This window comes from Gallinula chloropus (assembly GCF_964237585.1).
Source record: "Gallinula chloropus genome assembly, chromosome: 3".
Taxonomy (NCBI): Eukaryota; Metazoa; Chordata; class Aves; order Gruiformes; family Rallidae; genus Gallinula; species Gallinula chloropus.
In genome coordinates this window covers 119,286,569-119,302,448 of record NC_140087.1, presented here as the reverse complement: position 1 = coordinate 119,302,448, position 15,880 = coordinate 119,286,569, and the positions used below count along the sequence as shown (strand labels likewise).

Genomic DNA, 15,880 nt, shown 5'->3' with positions numbered 1-15,880 from the left:
CTTCAGCCTATGGTAGGGGAGAGGTCAGATGGGAGGATTAAGAAGGGTTCCTTCTGTGTTAAATTATTTGTCTTCCAGACGTGGTCCTGAAGTGGTGAGAGTGAGGATGATGGTCCCCCTGTGAGGGGCAGATTCCCTTCTTGGGGGTTCATCTCCCACAAGGAGACACCAGCAAGGATAAACCCCTTTTATCCCTTGGGAAACTTCAACTTCACATGGATAAAAACAGCTCCTAAACCATCTCCCTTCTGTGCAAGTGATTCTTTTTTCATCCAAAACACTTAATTCCATTTAAAAGGGCAGCCAACTGGCAGGACAAGGGGGATGGAGTGAAGCTGGAAGAGGGAAGGGTTAGATGAGATATTAGGGGGAAGTTCTTTGCAGAGAGAGTGGTGAGGGGCTGGAACAGGCTGCCCAGAGAGGGGGTGGATGCCCCATCCCTGGGGGTGTTCAAGGCCAGGCTGGCTGGGGCCCTGGGCAACCTTGTGTAGCTCCAGGCCTGGAGGTTGGTGGCCCTGCCTGTGGCAGGGGGGTTGGGACTCTGTGATCTTTGGGGTCCCTTCCAACCCAGATCAGCCTGTGATTCTATGTTACTATCCCCCCATTTTATTCCAAATGTGTTTGAAACCTCAATTCCAATGTGCTGCTTGATGGTGAGGGGACACTCCATCAAATTTGGGGTACTCTTCCCCCCCAGTTTTGGAGCTGTGAATGAGCCACAAGCTGCTCCTCTGCCCTCCACAGGTGAGATCAGGTCGCCTGGCCTACAGGAAAGCTAATTGATGGCAACTCAATAATTGACTTTTAGTTCAACTAAGGGGGAGAAACCCCCAAACCCTGACTCTGAGAGGGATCACAGGGTAACCTAAAGGGATCTCCAGTGCATAGAGATGTGAAGAAGGGAGGAAAATCCACCCTGGAGTTCTGGCCAGCACAGATGGTGTGATCTTGTCTCTCTGCCAGCCCTGGGCCCACGGTGTATTGAGGTGCTTTGTTCCTGGTGGGTCTTTTTCAGCACTAGATATCTCTGTGACCTGTGCTGTACTCCCCACCCTATAACTTCTGGGATGTGGCAGGGAGGTGAATCCCTGGAGATCTTGTGCAGCAGCCTAGGGACCCCTAAAAGGGAAGGGTCTATTCTCCCAGTGTTCTCCACCTCTCTCCATCCTTTTGTCCTCCTTGGCCTGACCAGCTCCTATTAATTATTCAAACAAGAGCCACAGCACAGCAGCAGTTGCTATAGGGCACCATCACGAGTAACAACAGGCAGCTATTTTTATCCCTGGCTCTCATTACCTTGCCGGTCAGGAGCGATGGATCCCTGCCAGCTCCCTCCTTCACACAGAGCTCACAGCGATTTACAACATCTTTACAGGCTGGGATTCATTTGGGCCACCTAAACAACATCAGTTAGGATCTGTGGGTGATCTAGATATTCCTGAATTCCCACCCTGGTACCTGCTGGCTCTACTCATGGGTTGATAGGTGAGAAGCAGCCATCCAATGCAACAGATTTCATCCCTCTCTATACTGGATTTAATAGTCTGACTGCTGCTGAGGGAGGGAAAAAACTCCCTCAGAGGTGAAATCTTACATCCTGGGTTCTGATGGCATATATTGGGTATCACAGAATCATAGAATCATAGAATCACAGACTGGTCTGGGTTGGAAGGGACCCCAAGGATCACAGAGCTCCAACCCCCTGCCACAGGCAGGGACACCAACCTCCAGGCCTGGAGCTACACAAGGGTGCCCAGGGCCCCAGCCAACCTGGCCTTGAACACCCCCAGGGATGGAGGTTTGGGGTGAAACCACCCACAAACGTCATCCCCTGAGATGCAGCAAGAAAATTAAGTGATTTCTTGGGGTTGGGTTTTCTTAATAGTTGGGAGTTTTTTGAATTTTTTTTTTGTTTTCATTGTTGGGGTTTTAATTTTTTTTCTTAATTTTTGGGGGGTTTAATTTTTTTTAATACTTGGGGTTTTTTTTAAATTATTTTTTAATTTTTTGATTAATTATTGATTGTTGGGATTTTTGATTATTTTTTAGTATTTTAAAAATAATTTCCCAAATTTTTATTAATTTTTGGATTTTTCTTTAATTGGGGTTTTTTAATTCTATTTTAATTGTTGGGTTTTGTTTTTTTTTTAAATTTGAGTTTTTTAAAATTGGTTTTTAATTTTATTGTGGGGGTTTTAAATATTTTTTTCAGATTTGGGTTTTTTTTTAATTGTTGGGGGATTTTTAAATTGGGTTTTTATTTAATTGTCGCATTTGTTTTAATTGCTTTTTTAATTTGGGTTTTTTTTTAATTGTTGGGATTTTTTAATTGGGTTTTTTTAATTGTTGGGATTTTTTAATTGGGGTTTTTTTTAATTGCTGGGATTTTTAATTGGGTTTTATTTTTAATCGTTGAGATTTTTTAATTGGGTTTTATTTTTAATTGTTGGGGGTTTAATTTTTTATCTTAATTGTTGGGGGTTTTAATTTTTTTTTAATTTGGGGGTTTTTTAAATAGTTTTTTTAATTATTTTTAAATTTTTTGGTTAATTGTTGGGATTTTCTAATTTTTTTTTAGTTTTTAAAAAAATTCAAATTTTTTTATTAAATTTTGGATTTTTCTTTAATTGGGGTTTTTAATTCTATTTTAATTGTTGGGTTTTGATTTTTTAAAAAAAATTGAGGTTTTTAAAATTGGTTTTTAATTTCATTTTTTTAAGATTTGGTGTTTTTTTAATTGTTGGGGGGGTTTAAATTGGGTTTTTATTTAATTGTCGCATTTGTTTTAATTGCTTTTTTAATTTTGGGGGTTTTTTTAATTGTTGGGATTTTTTAATTGTTTTTTTTTAATTGTTGGGATTTTTTTAATTGCGTTTTTTTAATTGTTGGGATTTTTAATTGGGTTTTATTTTTAATTGTTGGGATTTTTTAATTGGGTTTTTTTTTAATCGTTGGGATTTTTTAATTGGGTTTTTTTTAATTGTTGGGATTTTTTAATTGGGTTTTTTAATTGTTGGGATTTTTTAATTGGGTTTTTTCTAATTGTTGGGATTTTTTAATTGGGTTTTTTTCTAATTGTTGGGATTTTTTAATTGGGTTTTTTTAATTGTTGGGATTTTTTAATTGGGTTTTTTTTAATTGTTGGGGTTTTTTTAATTATTTTTTAAATTTTGGGGGGTTTTTAAGTGTTGAGATTTTGAAATTGTGGGGGTTTTCTTTAACAAATCTCCGCGCTCAGCCGGCTGCCGACTGCCGAGCGCCGCAGCGGGGCCGGGCCGGGCCCCATGACCGAGCCGGGACCGCCCCGCACCCCCCTCCCCGCCCACGCTGGCGCAGTGGGAGCGCGGACCGCCCTCCGTGCCGGCCGCTCCCCGCCCCTCCGCACGCTGATAGGCCGCAGCTCTCTTGCGTCACTCCCGCGAAACTCTGGCCTTGCTCCGTTGGCTGGCGCGGGGCGACGATGGCCAATGAGAAGCGCTGCTGAGGGGGGCGGGGCGTGGCGGCCGCTCGGTGGCGGGAAAGGAGCCCGGTTTTGGCGCCAAGCGCTGGTGGGGTGGTTGCCGCGGCCGGGTTTGGGTCGTGCCGGAGCGGAACGCGGGCGCTGCCGGGGCCGGGCTGGTTCCTCCTCGGCTTTCATCGCCTTCCCCCGTGCGGTAGCGGGATCTCTCCGAGCGGCCGGCAACATGGCGGCTGCAGCGGGTGGGCTGGAGGACGCGGAGCTGCGGGAAGCGCAGCGGGACTACCTCGATTTCCTGGACGATGAGGTGAGGCTGGGGGGAGGCGGGTGATGGATCCTCCCCCCTCTTCCTTAGGGAGCTGGGGAGCGCGGTTCCCGTGCCCTCCAGCTCTGCGGGGATCCTCTCCCGGGAGGGAGGTGCGGGAAGGGGGGGGGGAGCGCGGGGGGTGTCTCAGCCGGTCATGCCCACTGAGATGGTTTTTGGGTGCTTTCCTCTTGCAGGAAGACCAAGGGATTTACCAAAGCAAAGTCCGGGACATGATCAGTGACAACCAGTACCGCCTCCTCGTCAACATCAACGACCTGAGGCGGAAGAACGAGAAGAGAGCCAACCGGTGGGTGCGGGGCGGTGGGGTTCGACCTCGGCACCGGGGCCTGGGTGGGGTTCCAGGGGTCCAGCCCTGGTTCTGCAGGCCCTTTGTGGAAAGGAAGGGATAAACCTTGTGCTGTGCAGCAGGTGGACTTGTGTTCTGCCCCCCTGACCCGTGACACCCACCTCATCCAAGCTTGTGATTTGGCAGAAGCCTTTTACAGCAAGCTGGGGTTTCATCCCAGAGTCACAAGGTTGGAAAAGACCTTTAAGATCATCGAGTCCAACTGTCCCTGTCCTGTGCTAAACCATATCCCTGAGCACCTCATCTCCCCCCTGTTAAACACCCCCAGGGGTGGGGACTCAGCCCCCTCCCTGGGCAGCCTGTGCCACAGCCCCACAACTCTGCCAGGGAAGAACTTTTCCCTCCCAGCTGAGCTGACCCTGCCCTGGGGCAGCTTGAGCCCATTGCCCCTTGTCCCATCTCCTGTCCCCTGGCTGCAGAGACCATCGCCCACCTCTCTGCACCCTCCTGTGAGGGCAGTGGAGGTGGGGAGAAGGTCTCCCCTCAGCCTCCTCTTCTCCAGGCTCAACACCCCCAGCTCCCTCAGCCGCTCCTCAGAGGATTTGCCCTCCAGCCCCTTCCCCAGCCTGGTTGCCCTTCTCTGGACATGCTCCAGGACCTTGATGTCCTTCTTATGGTGAGGAGCCCAGAACTGCGCCCAGCACTCGAGGTGTGGCTTCACCAATGCTCTGTACAGGGGTACAGTCACCTCCCAGGCCCTACTGGCCATGCTGGGTCTGACACAAGTCAGATGCTGTTGGCCTTCTTGGCCACCTGGGCACAATGCTGGCTCTTGTTAAGTCAGCAGTCACCCACCACCTCCAGGTCCTCCTCCTCCTGACAGCTCTCCAGTCAGTCCCCCCCAAGCCTGTAGCTCTGCATGCATTAATTGTGTGATATAAATCATCTTAGGATGCTCTGGGGGTATTCTGGACCAGGCTTGCCAGTCTACCCAGGGACGTGTGAGGTTTTTCAGATGTGGTTGGGTTTGGTTGTTGTTGGTAGTGGACCTGACACAGAGCTGTGATGCTCCTGCTAAGCTTGTGGAGCACGTTGGATGCACTGGAGTGTTGAGGAGGAGGGCAGAACTGTGCTGATCCATCAGTATCACCACCTCCCTGTCTTGCAGGCTTTTGAGCTACGCCTTCGAGGAGCTGATCGCCTTCCAGCGTGCCCTGAAGGATTTCGTTGCCTCTGTGGATGCCACCTATGCCAAGCAGTATGAGGACTTCTACATTGGGCTGGAGGGCAGCTTTGGCTCCAAGCACGTGTCACCACGGACCTTGACCGCCCGGTTCCTCAGCTGCATTGTCTGTGTGGAGGGCATAGTAACAAAATGTGAGTCTGGGGCAAGACCCAGGGGTTTTGGGTCCAGGTTTTTGCTCCACCAGGAGCTATGGTACGTCCTGGCAACCTGGGTAAGGGGAACAGGAAGCTTGGTATATGATCTTGAGGTGGTCCTTGAGCTCAGCAAATCCCAGCCATGGTTGACCTTGGGTTGTTTAACATGGCCAAGTGTAGAGTGCTGCACATGGGATATAACAACCCCATGCAACACTACAGGCTTGGGGGAGGTTGGCTGGAGAGCTGTCAGGAAGAGAAGGACTTGGGGGTGTTGGTTAACTGCAGGCTGAATATGAGCCAGCAGTGTGGCTGGGCAGCCAAGAAGGCCAATGGCATCCTGGCTTGTATCAAAACCAGTGTGGCCAGTAGGTCTAGGGAGGTAATTGTGCCCCTGTACTCGGCATTGGTGAGGCCACACCTTGAGTACTGTGTGCAGTTCTGGGCTCCCCACCATCAAAAGGACATTGAGGTCCTTCAGCAAGTGCAGAGAAGGGCAACCAGGCTGGGGAAGGGGCTGGAGGGCAAATCATATGAGAAATGGCTGAGGGAGCTGGGGATGTTTAGCCTAGAGAAGAGGAGGCTGAGGGAAGACCTTCTCCCCACCTAAAACTACCTGAAGGGAGGTTGTAGAGAGGTGGGTGATGGTCTCTTCAGCCAGGTGACAGGAGATGGGACAAGGGGCAATGGCATGAATCTGTGCCAGGGCAGGGTTAGATTGGATATTAGAAAAATATTTTTTACTGAAGGAGTTGTCAGGGCTGGAACAGGCTGCCCAGGGAGGGGGCTGGGTCACCTTCCCTGGATGTGTTCAAAAAAAGGGTAGGTGAGGTACTCAGGGATATGGTTTAGCTTAGGATGGGAATGGTTGGACTCCATGATCTTAAATGTCTCTTCCAACCTTGTGATTCTGTGTCCCAAGTGCAGTGTGGCACTGGGAGACCCTGCTGACAAGGGTGGGACATCCCTGCCCCTGACTGTCCTTTCTTCCATCCTCAGGCTCTCTGGTTCGCCCGAAGATTGTCCGGAGTGTCCATTACTGCCCAGCTACCAAGAAGACCATTGAGCGCCGATACACAGACATGACATCCCTGGATGCTTTCCCATCCAGCTCTGTCTACCCTACAAAGGTGAGGTGAAGCAACACTGTGGGAAGCATCAGCAGGTCCTTCTGGGGAGAACGTGCCAGCTTTGAGCCCAGGGTCTCAAAGCCCTCTGCATCCCTTCTCCTTCTGCCAGCACAGCCCATGGAGTAGAGAGAGGACACATCACACATCTGACAGTCCCAGAGAGCTACTAGGGGGATAGGAAGACACAAGGCCACCAGACCCATTAGTTCAGATGTTAATTATGATCTTTGTTCTGCTGGAGCATGGTTTCTTGGGAGGGTGTCAGCCACTCTTGTTGCTGTTGAGAGCTGGGTCAGCGTGGACATGCCTGCGCTGTCCTGGAGGCTGTGTGCACCCTTGGGTAGAGGGTTTGCTCTGTATTTGGGAACAGAGGAAGGTTGACCTGAGCTTTGTCCTCCTTGCACACAGCCTGCTGTGTGGGTGGTGTGTCACCAGTGCCTGCAGCAGGGACAAGGCTTGGAGAGACCTAATGTAGTGTGGTGGTGGGTATCTGCAGCTTTAGACTGAGGGTGCTGTGGAGCTGGTAAACTCCAGCAGCCCTGATCACACAGCCCTTTGCAGCAGTCTTGTTGGGTGATGCAGCCCATCTTCCCAGCCACCTTTTCTCTCCCTGTGCTCCTGGAAAATGGTGCTAGTCTTTTTATTGGGGTTCCCTCTCTAGGATGAAGAGAATAACCCCCTGGAGACTGAGTTTGGCCTCTCAGTCTACAAGGACCATCAGACCATCACCATCCAGGAGATGCCTGAGAAGGCCCCAGCAGGACAGCTGCCACGTTCAGTGGATGTCATTCTGGATGATGACCTGGTGGACAAGGTGAAGCCTGGGGACCGTGTCCAGGTGGTGGGGACATACCGCTGCCTGCCAGGAAAGAAAGGGGGTTACACTTCAGGGACTTTCAGGTGAGTCTTCTTGTGTCTCTGCTTCAGCCCTCCCACCCTTCTTAGTGGGGTCACAACTCTGGAAGATGAGGTCTAGGGCAGGCAGGTGGCCAGCACAGAGCTGGGTCAGACTTTGGCTTAAATCACTTGGAAGCTGTTTGCACCTTGCTCCTCAGCATCAGCCTGTAGCTGTGAGATCCAGCTGTGTACAGAGGGGGTTGGATGCTCTTAAAGATGCTCCACTGATGGCCCAGTGCAGTCAGACAGAGGGGGCTGCAGCTCTTGAAGCCTTCCAGCCCTCTCCAGGACTTCCTAGAGCAAATAGTGGGGAACTTTCTGCTGTGTTGTTGCTGTGACCCATGAGCTCTGTGGGGTTTGCAGACCTGATGGTGGCTGTGTCCCTTCTCCAGGACCATCCTCATTGCCTGCTACGTGAAGCAGATGACCAAAGACATCCGGCCCCTCTACTCTGCTGCTGATGTGGCCAAGATCAAGAGATTCAGCAAGAGTCGCTCCAAGGTATTTCAAGCTGTACTTCTAGAGGGCATGCTCATGTCCAAGTATGAGGTTTCAGCTGGAGCAGCTGTAAGGCTTGGGGTGTAGCTAAGGAGGTGTCTTGTTGGGTTGCAAGGAGCTCTTCAGCCCTCTTAGAGATGTTGCTGGGGTTTCCACTCAATTTTCATGGCATTTTCTCTTTAGGCTTTGACCAAGTCCTTGTTTTTTTGTGTTGCTGCTTCTGTCCCACTTAGCTTAGCATCCCATAGCTGTTGGGACAGAGATCTGTCTGTGCTGTGTGTGTATTGGCTCTGCCAGCTGGTTGCCAGAGAATTCCCTCTGCAGGAGAAGCACAACCCTCTTTCCTCTTCAAACCTCAACCCAAAATGAGATACCCAGGTCTACCCCAGCCTGGTCTTAGGCTCAGACCTTTGTTTTATAGTCTGGAGAATACAAAAGACTTGGTCTCACAGGGGTTGTTGCTTCCAGTGCTTGATTGGGTGACTATGACATCAGGATGGTCTAGGACTCTAGGACTTCAGGGCCCTGTTGAAAGGGAAGTCTAGTAAATGGTCTTCTCCTTTCTAAATGATTTCCATCCACGTGGTTCTGCTCTGATTGCTACAGTCCACCTGACCAGTTGTGCTCTTCTGCCTTTAGGATATCTTTGACCAGCTGGCAAAGTCCCTGGCACCCAGCATCCATGGGCACGAGTACATCAAGAAGGCCCTGCTCTGCATGCTGCTTGGAGGGGTGGAGAAGGTCCTGGAGAACGGGAGCCGCATCCGAGGAGACATCAACATCTTGCTGATAGGTCTGGAAGGGCTGGGCAAAGGCAGCCTCAGCTGGTGGTGCTGGTGGGGGGAGATGAAGGAGCGTTTTGCTGGGCTTAGTTTCATAGAGTAATTGAAGTTAGATGGGCCTCTGGTCCCACCATGTGTGTGGGGAGAGACTGTCACTGGCAGATCAGATTGCTGTGGGACTTCACAGAATCACAAGGTTGGAAAAGACCTTTAAGATCATCAAGTCCAACTGTTCCCATCCTGTGCTAAACCATATCCCTGAGTACCTCATCTACCCACCTGTTAAACACACCCAGGGATGGGGACTCAGCCCCCTCCCTGGGCAGCCTGTGCCACAGCCTCACAACTCTGCCAGGGAAGAACTTTTCCCTCCCAGCTGAGCTGACCCTGCCCTGGGGCAGCTTGAGCCCATTGCCCCTTGTCCCATCTCCTGTCCCCTGGCAGAAGAGACCATCACCCACCTCTCTGCACCCTCCTGGCAGGTCAGTGTAGGTGGGGAGAAGGTCTCCCCTCAGCCTCCTCCAGACTCAACACCCCCAGCTCTCTCAGCCACTCCACTTGTCTACTTAGTTCTTGAACATCTCCAGGGATGGGATTCACTGTTTGACCATGTGCTTTTTCTCCTGCCATCTAACTGGGATTTCTTGTGTTCCAAGTTGTCCCTGTTGCCTCTGGTCCCATCACCAGGCATGTCTCAAAAATCTTAACTCTATCTTTTCGATTTCTTCCTGTTGGGCTCTTGAGGAGGGAGAGAAGGTCTTGCTTTCTGAAGGCTGAACCAACTTTTGTCCCCTTCCCCCTGCCTGCCCCCAATACTCTTGCACAGCATTCAGGTGGTCCATGAGCAGTGCTGTGCTCTCATGGCCAAGAGACCAATGGGACCTGGTGGCCTTGAGAAGAGCTTGGCCAGCAGGTCCAGGGAGGTTCTGTTCTCCTCCCTCTCTGCTCTGCCCTGCTGAGGCCACAGTTGGAGGTGGGTGTCCAGTGCTGGGCTCACCAGTTCAGGGCAGACAGGGAAGTGCTGGAGAGACTCCAGCAGAGGGTATGAGAATGATGAGGGGTCTGGAGTATCTCTGATGTGAGGAAGGGCTGAGAGAGCTGAGGCTGGTCAGCCTGAAGAAGAGAAGACTGAGAGGGGGTCTCATCAACACTGATCAATATCTAAAAGGGGGTGTCCTGAGGATGGGGCTGGAGTCTTCTAGTGGTGCCCAGCGACAGGATAAGGGGCAACGGGCGTAAACTGGAGCACAGGAAGGCCCATCCCAACAAGAGGAAAAACTCCTTTACTCTGAGGGGGACAGAGCCCTGGGACAGGCTGCCCAGAGAGGTTGGGGAGTCTCTTTTTCTGGAGAGATCCCAAACCTTCCTGGACAGGGTCCTGTGCAACCTCCTAGAGGGGATCCTGCTTTAGCGGGGCAGGGGGTGGGGGGAGTGGAGTGGATGATCTCCAGAGGTCCCTTCCAGCTCCCACCACTCTGGAGTTCTCTGATGTGTGGTTATTAAAAACAATCTTCTCCATTTCAGGAGACCCTTCTGTTGCCAAGTCCCAGCTGCTGCGGTACGTGCTCAGCACCGCTCCCCGTGCCATCCCCACCACCGGCAGAGGCTCCTCTGGCGTTGGCCTGACTGCTGCTGTCACCACAGACCAAGAAACAGGTGAGGAGTGGGATGGTTCCCTGTGGGAGCAGTCAGAGGGATGCTCATAAACACCTGAGAGGGACTCTGCAAGGTCCAGGGCTGCTGTTCCTTCTGCACTGACTCTGGCAGGACTTGCTCCATCCAGATGCTCTGTGGAAATGATAGTGGTGGTTTGGAATGTTGATGCCTGTTAGTTGGTGATGTTCTCTCCTCCTTGTCTACTTGGTGCCTCAGCATCAACCAGCATCTTCACAGAACCACAAGGTTGGAAAAGACATTTAAGATCATTGAGTCCAACCATTCCTGTCCTGTGCTAAACCATATCCCTAAGTACCTCATCTACCCATCTGTTAAACACACCCAGGGGTGGGGACTCAGCCCCCTCCCTGGGCAGCCTGTTCCACAGCCCCACAACTCTGCCAGGGAAGAACTTTTCCCTCCCAGCTGAGCTGACCCTGCCCTGGGGCAGCTTGAGCCCATTGCCCCTTGGCCCATCTCCTGTCTCCTGGCTGAAGAGACCATCGCCCACCTCTCTGCACCCTCCTGGCAGGGCAGTGGAGGTGGGGAGAAGGTCACCCCTCAGCCTCCTCCAGAGTAAATCTTGTCTTCTCCAAAGTGTCCTCCTCCTGCTGTCAGGTTGGGTAGGAGATGGACAGCCCTCTAGGGTGCTGCTGCTCTTTGAGGCCAAGTCCCCAGGATGGTGATGCAGTGCAGAGAGGAGTGGCAGGACAGAACATACTAATGCTGGCTGCTGACTGGTGGTTGACCCTCTTCTTCTCCCCCTACCCCAGGCGAACGGCGCCTGGAAGCAGGGGCCATGGTGCTAGCTGACCGGGGCGTGGTGTGCATCGATGAGTTTGACAAGATGTCTGACATCGACCGCACGGCCATCCACGAGGTGATGGAGCAGGGCCGCGTCACCATTGCCAAGGCCGGCATCCACGCCCGCCTCAACTCCCGCTGCAGCGTCCTGGCAGCCGCCAACCCCGTCTACGGCCGGGTGAGTGCTGCTGTTGGCCAGTTCCCTCTGTGAGGAAGGATGTTGGGAGCTGCTTTGGTGGAGGAGGCACCTGGTGAAACTCAGGAGGTTCCTCAAAACCGGTGACTTGTTTCTTGATGGGACTGGGACACATCAGGCGGTGAAGACCTGGTGGGTGTGGTTGGTTGTTGATGCTCTTGGTCCTGCTTGAGCAGAGAAGGGCTTGGTTCTGCCTGGATATCTCAGGACAGCCCAGTGGACCTTCATCCTGGTGATGACCCTCAGTCTTGCTGTTTTAACTAGGATCACAAAAATCTGTCTTCTCCTTGCCAAGGAGAACTACAGACACCTTCCAGGGTGGGGAAAAGAGGCCTTCTTGCTGCAGCAGGCTTGATTTAGCCTGGTGCCTGGCTGCCTGGACATCCATCCTTTAAGGCCTGGCCTGAGGAGGTCCTTGCAGCTTCCCTGGCAGCCAAAACTGTGTCCCATGAAGGTCTCCTATAACCCCTTACATTGTCCTCTTGCAGTATGACCAATACAAGACACCCATGGAGAACATCGGCCTGCAGGACTCCTTGCTCTCCCGCTTTGACCTGCTCTTCATTGTGCTGGACCAGATGGACCCTGAGCAGGACAGGGAGATCTCAGACCACGTCCTGCGGATGCACCGCTACCGCAACCCCAACGAGCAGGATGGGGATGGTGAGTCACCTGTAACTGGGACCTCTTTGCTGCTCGGTGCCTGTCCTTCCTTGGTGGGCTGTCACCCCTTAAGCAGCTCTTTGGGTTCAGCATCCCTGGCTTTTGTTGAGGATTGCTTTTTGGTGGCTTATGGAAGTTGTTCCAGAGGCTTAAAGCTGGTTCTCTGTGACCCTCCCCTCTCCAGCCCTGCCCCTGGGTAGCGCCGTGGAGATCCTGGCTACGGAGGATCCTGACTTTGTGCAGGAGGAAGAACAGGAGCTCCAGGTGTATGAGAAACACGATGACCTCCTGCACGGGCCCAACCGTCGCAAGTAAGTCCTTCATCCCACATCCCCTGGAGCTCTCTGAGGCTTTCCAGTGCTGTGAGTTGATGGGTTTGGATGGATTGATTGGTGGTTGGTTCCAGTGATGCTCCAGATAGTCTGTGGGGAGGTATGTGGGGAAGCCAAGGGAGCTCTGCTCTCTGATGCCAGGCAGGTAGGGAACATCACCTGGAACTGGCTTCCTCATATGCCTGGATGCCCACCAAGGGTAAAAAATGGGAAGCTGACTTCTTCAAACACCCTTTGTCCTTGTGCATGCCCTTCCCCCCAGGGAGAAGATCGTCAGCATGGAGTTCATGAGGAAGTACATCCACGTGGCCAAGATGATTAAGCCTGTGCTGACCCAGGAGTCAGCGAGCTACATAGCGGAGGAGTACTCCCGCCTGCGCAGCCAGAACCAGATGAACTCAGACATTGCCAGGGTGAGCCTGGGGAGCTGCCCCCTCTAAGGCCAGGAGGAGGGAAACTGAGGCAGGGGGTCACCTCTCCCTGTATGGGGTGTTTTCCATCCCAGACCTTTTGTTCTGCAATGGGGGTCAGCCTCACAGAGTCACCTCTTTGTCTCCCCCAGACCTCTCCTGTCACAGCCCGTACCCTGGAGACCCTGATCCGCCTCTCCACAGCCCATGCCAAGGCCAGGATGAGTAAGACTGTTGATCTGCAGGATGCTGAGGCAGCTCTGGAGCTGGTGCAGTTTGCCTACTTCAAAAAGGTGTGTGTGGGATGTCCCTTGGCACTCAGGAAAACTCATCAGAAGGGGGTGGATTTGGTGCAGGCTGAACACCCTGGGCTGCTGGTGGGGCCCTTTCCAGCTGATGGTGTGGGGATGGGGCAGCAGTGGGATCTTGGGTCCCTCAGGGTTGGCTCTTGGAGAACATCTTCAGGGGAAAAAGAGGGCTGAGTCCCTTCTGCCATTTCCACATAGGTGCTGGAGAAGGAGAAGAAGCGCAGAAAGCGGGCAGAGGATGACTCAGAGACCGAGGAAGAGGAGGAGGAGTCGCAACCCAAGGAGGAGCGCAGGATCAGGAGGTAGGAGCCCAGAGCAAAGGAGGAGGGGAATGTTATGCAAGGAGCACCAGCCTCTCCTGAGGTTGCCCAGGCAGTGCTGGCCTTGGGGAAGTACTCCATGTCTTGCTCAGCACTGTGATCATCCATCCCAGTTTGTAATGGGGGGAGAAGAAGGCTCTGGGGACATCTTACAGCAGCCTTCCAGTCCCTAAAGGAGCTATGGGGAAACTGGAGGGGGGCTGGTGAGAAGGGCAGGGAGTGCCAGGCCCAGGGGAATGGCCTCCAGCTGCAGGAGGGGGATGGAGAAGGGCTGGAAGGCAGAAATCCTTCCCAGGGAGGGGGGATGCCCTGGCACAGGGTGCCCAGAGAAGCTGGGGCTGCCCCTGGATCCCTGGCAGGGTTCAAGGCCAGGTTGGATGGGGCTTTGGGCACCCTGGGCCATGGAACCCAGATCCTTCTGTCACAGTCCATAACCCTTGGGGCTGGTGCTAGCTTGGGTCCTGTGCCATGGGCAGGGCTTGTGTCTGGAGGGTCACTGGAGGTGCCCTGCTTGGTCTTGGCCAGATGTCTCCAGGATCTTGGAGTTCGGGGGGTTGTGCAACCTGAAATCTACAGTTCAGTTGGAGCAGGGGTGACCTCTTCTTCCCCCACCCAGGAGAAAGAAGGCACGCACAGAAGGTGGGGACGACTCCTACGACCCCTACGACTTCAGCGATGCCGAGGAGGAGATGCCAGAGGGTGAGTCTCTGGGCTTTCACTGGCTCCTGGTCCCTGAGGGTGCTGCTGCCTTCTGCCCTGGTGGGTCTGTGCCCATAGAATCAGACTGGGCTGGGTTGGAAGGGACCCCAAGGATCACAGAGCTCCAACCCCCTGCCACAGGCAGGGCCACCAACCTCCAGGCCTGGAGCTACACAAGGTTGCCCAGGGCCCCATCCACCCTGGCCTTGAATGGGGAGCAGTGATGCTTTGGGGTCCCTGGGGTGGCACCATCAAGCCCTACCAACCAAGAGGAATTTTTATCTTGCTTTTAAACCTTCCCTGACCATGTAGGATGTTTTTTTCTCCTGTCTGTCCTCTCCCAAACTGTTGGAGAAGTAGCAATGTTGGGAGGGAGTTTGGGATCACCCACCCCATCCTCAGGTCAAGTGCTTTTGCTCTCTGGATGCTTGGATAGGTGGAAGGTAACTCTCCTTTCTGCTCCAGTCCAGGCACACACTCCCAAAACACCTGAAGCCTCAGCCACTGGTGAAGCAAAGAAGACAGATTTGGCTGAGCCAAGGTGAGTGGGGCTGGATGTAGTGTCTGCCCCTGCATGTCCCACCCCACCCTGCTGGGTCGAATTGTCCAGTGCTGGTGGTTGTGGGTGCTTCTAGCTCTGTTTTCAGCTCTCCTGATGGAGATTGGGAAGAGTTTGAGGCACCCTGGGCTGGGAAGGAAGGGCAAGGACTGGTGTGTGGTCTCTGAGGGGGTTTGCTTCTCACCTTGCCCCACCAGGTTGAAAGCATTCAAGACTGCCCTCCTGGAGGTCTTCAGAACATCCCGTGCCCAGTCTGTGGGTCTGAAGAGCGTGATGGAGTCCATCAACCGCGACAACCCCGAGCCCTTCTCGCTGGCTGAGGTGAAGGTGGCACTGGGTCACATGCAAGATGAAAACCAGATCATGGTGTCTGACGACATCATCTTCTTAATCTGAGGCTCTTGAGAGGCAGAGCCCAAGTTCTTATGAACTCCACATCTGGAGACTCTCTTTGCCTTTTGACTTCAGCTCTCTCCTGAACGCTTCATCTGGCCAAGTTGAACTTTGGGGAACTCAAGTCTGTGCACTTTACAGTCCCTCCTCACTGCATTGCTGGTGCCAAAAAAAATAAGCTGGGAGCTCTGAAATCTCTCCTACTGTTGCTGCCTCCAAACTGGAGCATCTGGGAAGAGGAGCTGGAAGGAAAAACTTGGGTGCAAATTATCATTGCTCTTAGTGCCTTGGTTAGGTTATGGCTTAGTTGTCCAATGTTCAGTAGCATTGGTGGTAAGAAGCAACAAGAGAGCTCCACTCTCAGCAGTAAAGCTTTTATTTTTCCCTTTTTCCCCCCTTTTTTCCCCAATTTCATAGCCTAGATCTGCTTCTCTTATGGTTAAAGATGCCCGACACCTGTCCCTCATGGTTAAATATGCCCAACAGCTGTGAACAGCCTCTTCTCCCACTGATCGCCTACCCATCTTGGGCAGGAGGACTTCTGGTGATGGTGGGGCACATGCAGCCTGACCTGCTCCGTTGCCTGTGGGTCAGCTTCATTTCCAGATTTCAAAGCCCCTTGTGGGGAATTTTGGCCCCAAGGACATGGGAAGGGCTGGACTGCTCAGTAGTGCCCAGGAGATGTGGCCCTGGCACTGTGGGGCTTTGGCCTCCAGCTGCTTCTGCCTTCTCCACCTTGGGGCTGTGCCAGCATGAATATAATGGGACCACCACAAATAGGA

General features: G+C 52.7%; 1 protein-coding gene across 1 annotated transcript; it reads left to right on the top strand.

Moving 5' to 3' along the window:
* Positions 1-3,683: 3,683 nt before the first annotated feature.
* MCM3 (minichromosome maintenance complex component 3) lies at positions 3,684-15,101 on the top strand (the record flags this gene model as incomplete). The annotated part of the gene is made up of 17 exons (XM_084262093.1): positions 3,684-3,764; positions 3,959-4,071; positions 5,240-5,448; positions 6,451-6,581; positions 7,243-7,481; positions 7,871-7,979; positions 8,616-8,769; positions 10,283-10,414; positions 11,188-11,396; positions 11,903-12,077; positions 12,262-12,388; positions 12,672-12,822; positions 12,972-13,112; positions 13,326-13,429; positions 14,064-14,146; positions 14,612-14,687; positions 14,903-15,101. 17 exons carry the CDS (start codon positions 3,684-3,686, stop codon positions 15,099-15,101), a joined length of 2,433 nt encoding a protein of 810 aa, XP_084118219.1.
* Positions 15,102-15,880: the final 779 nt, after the last annotated feature.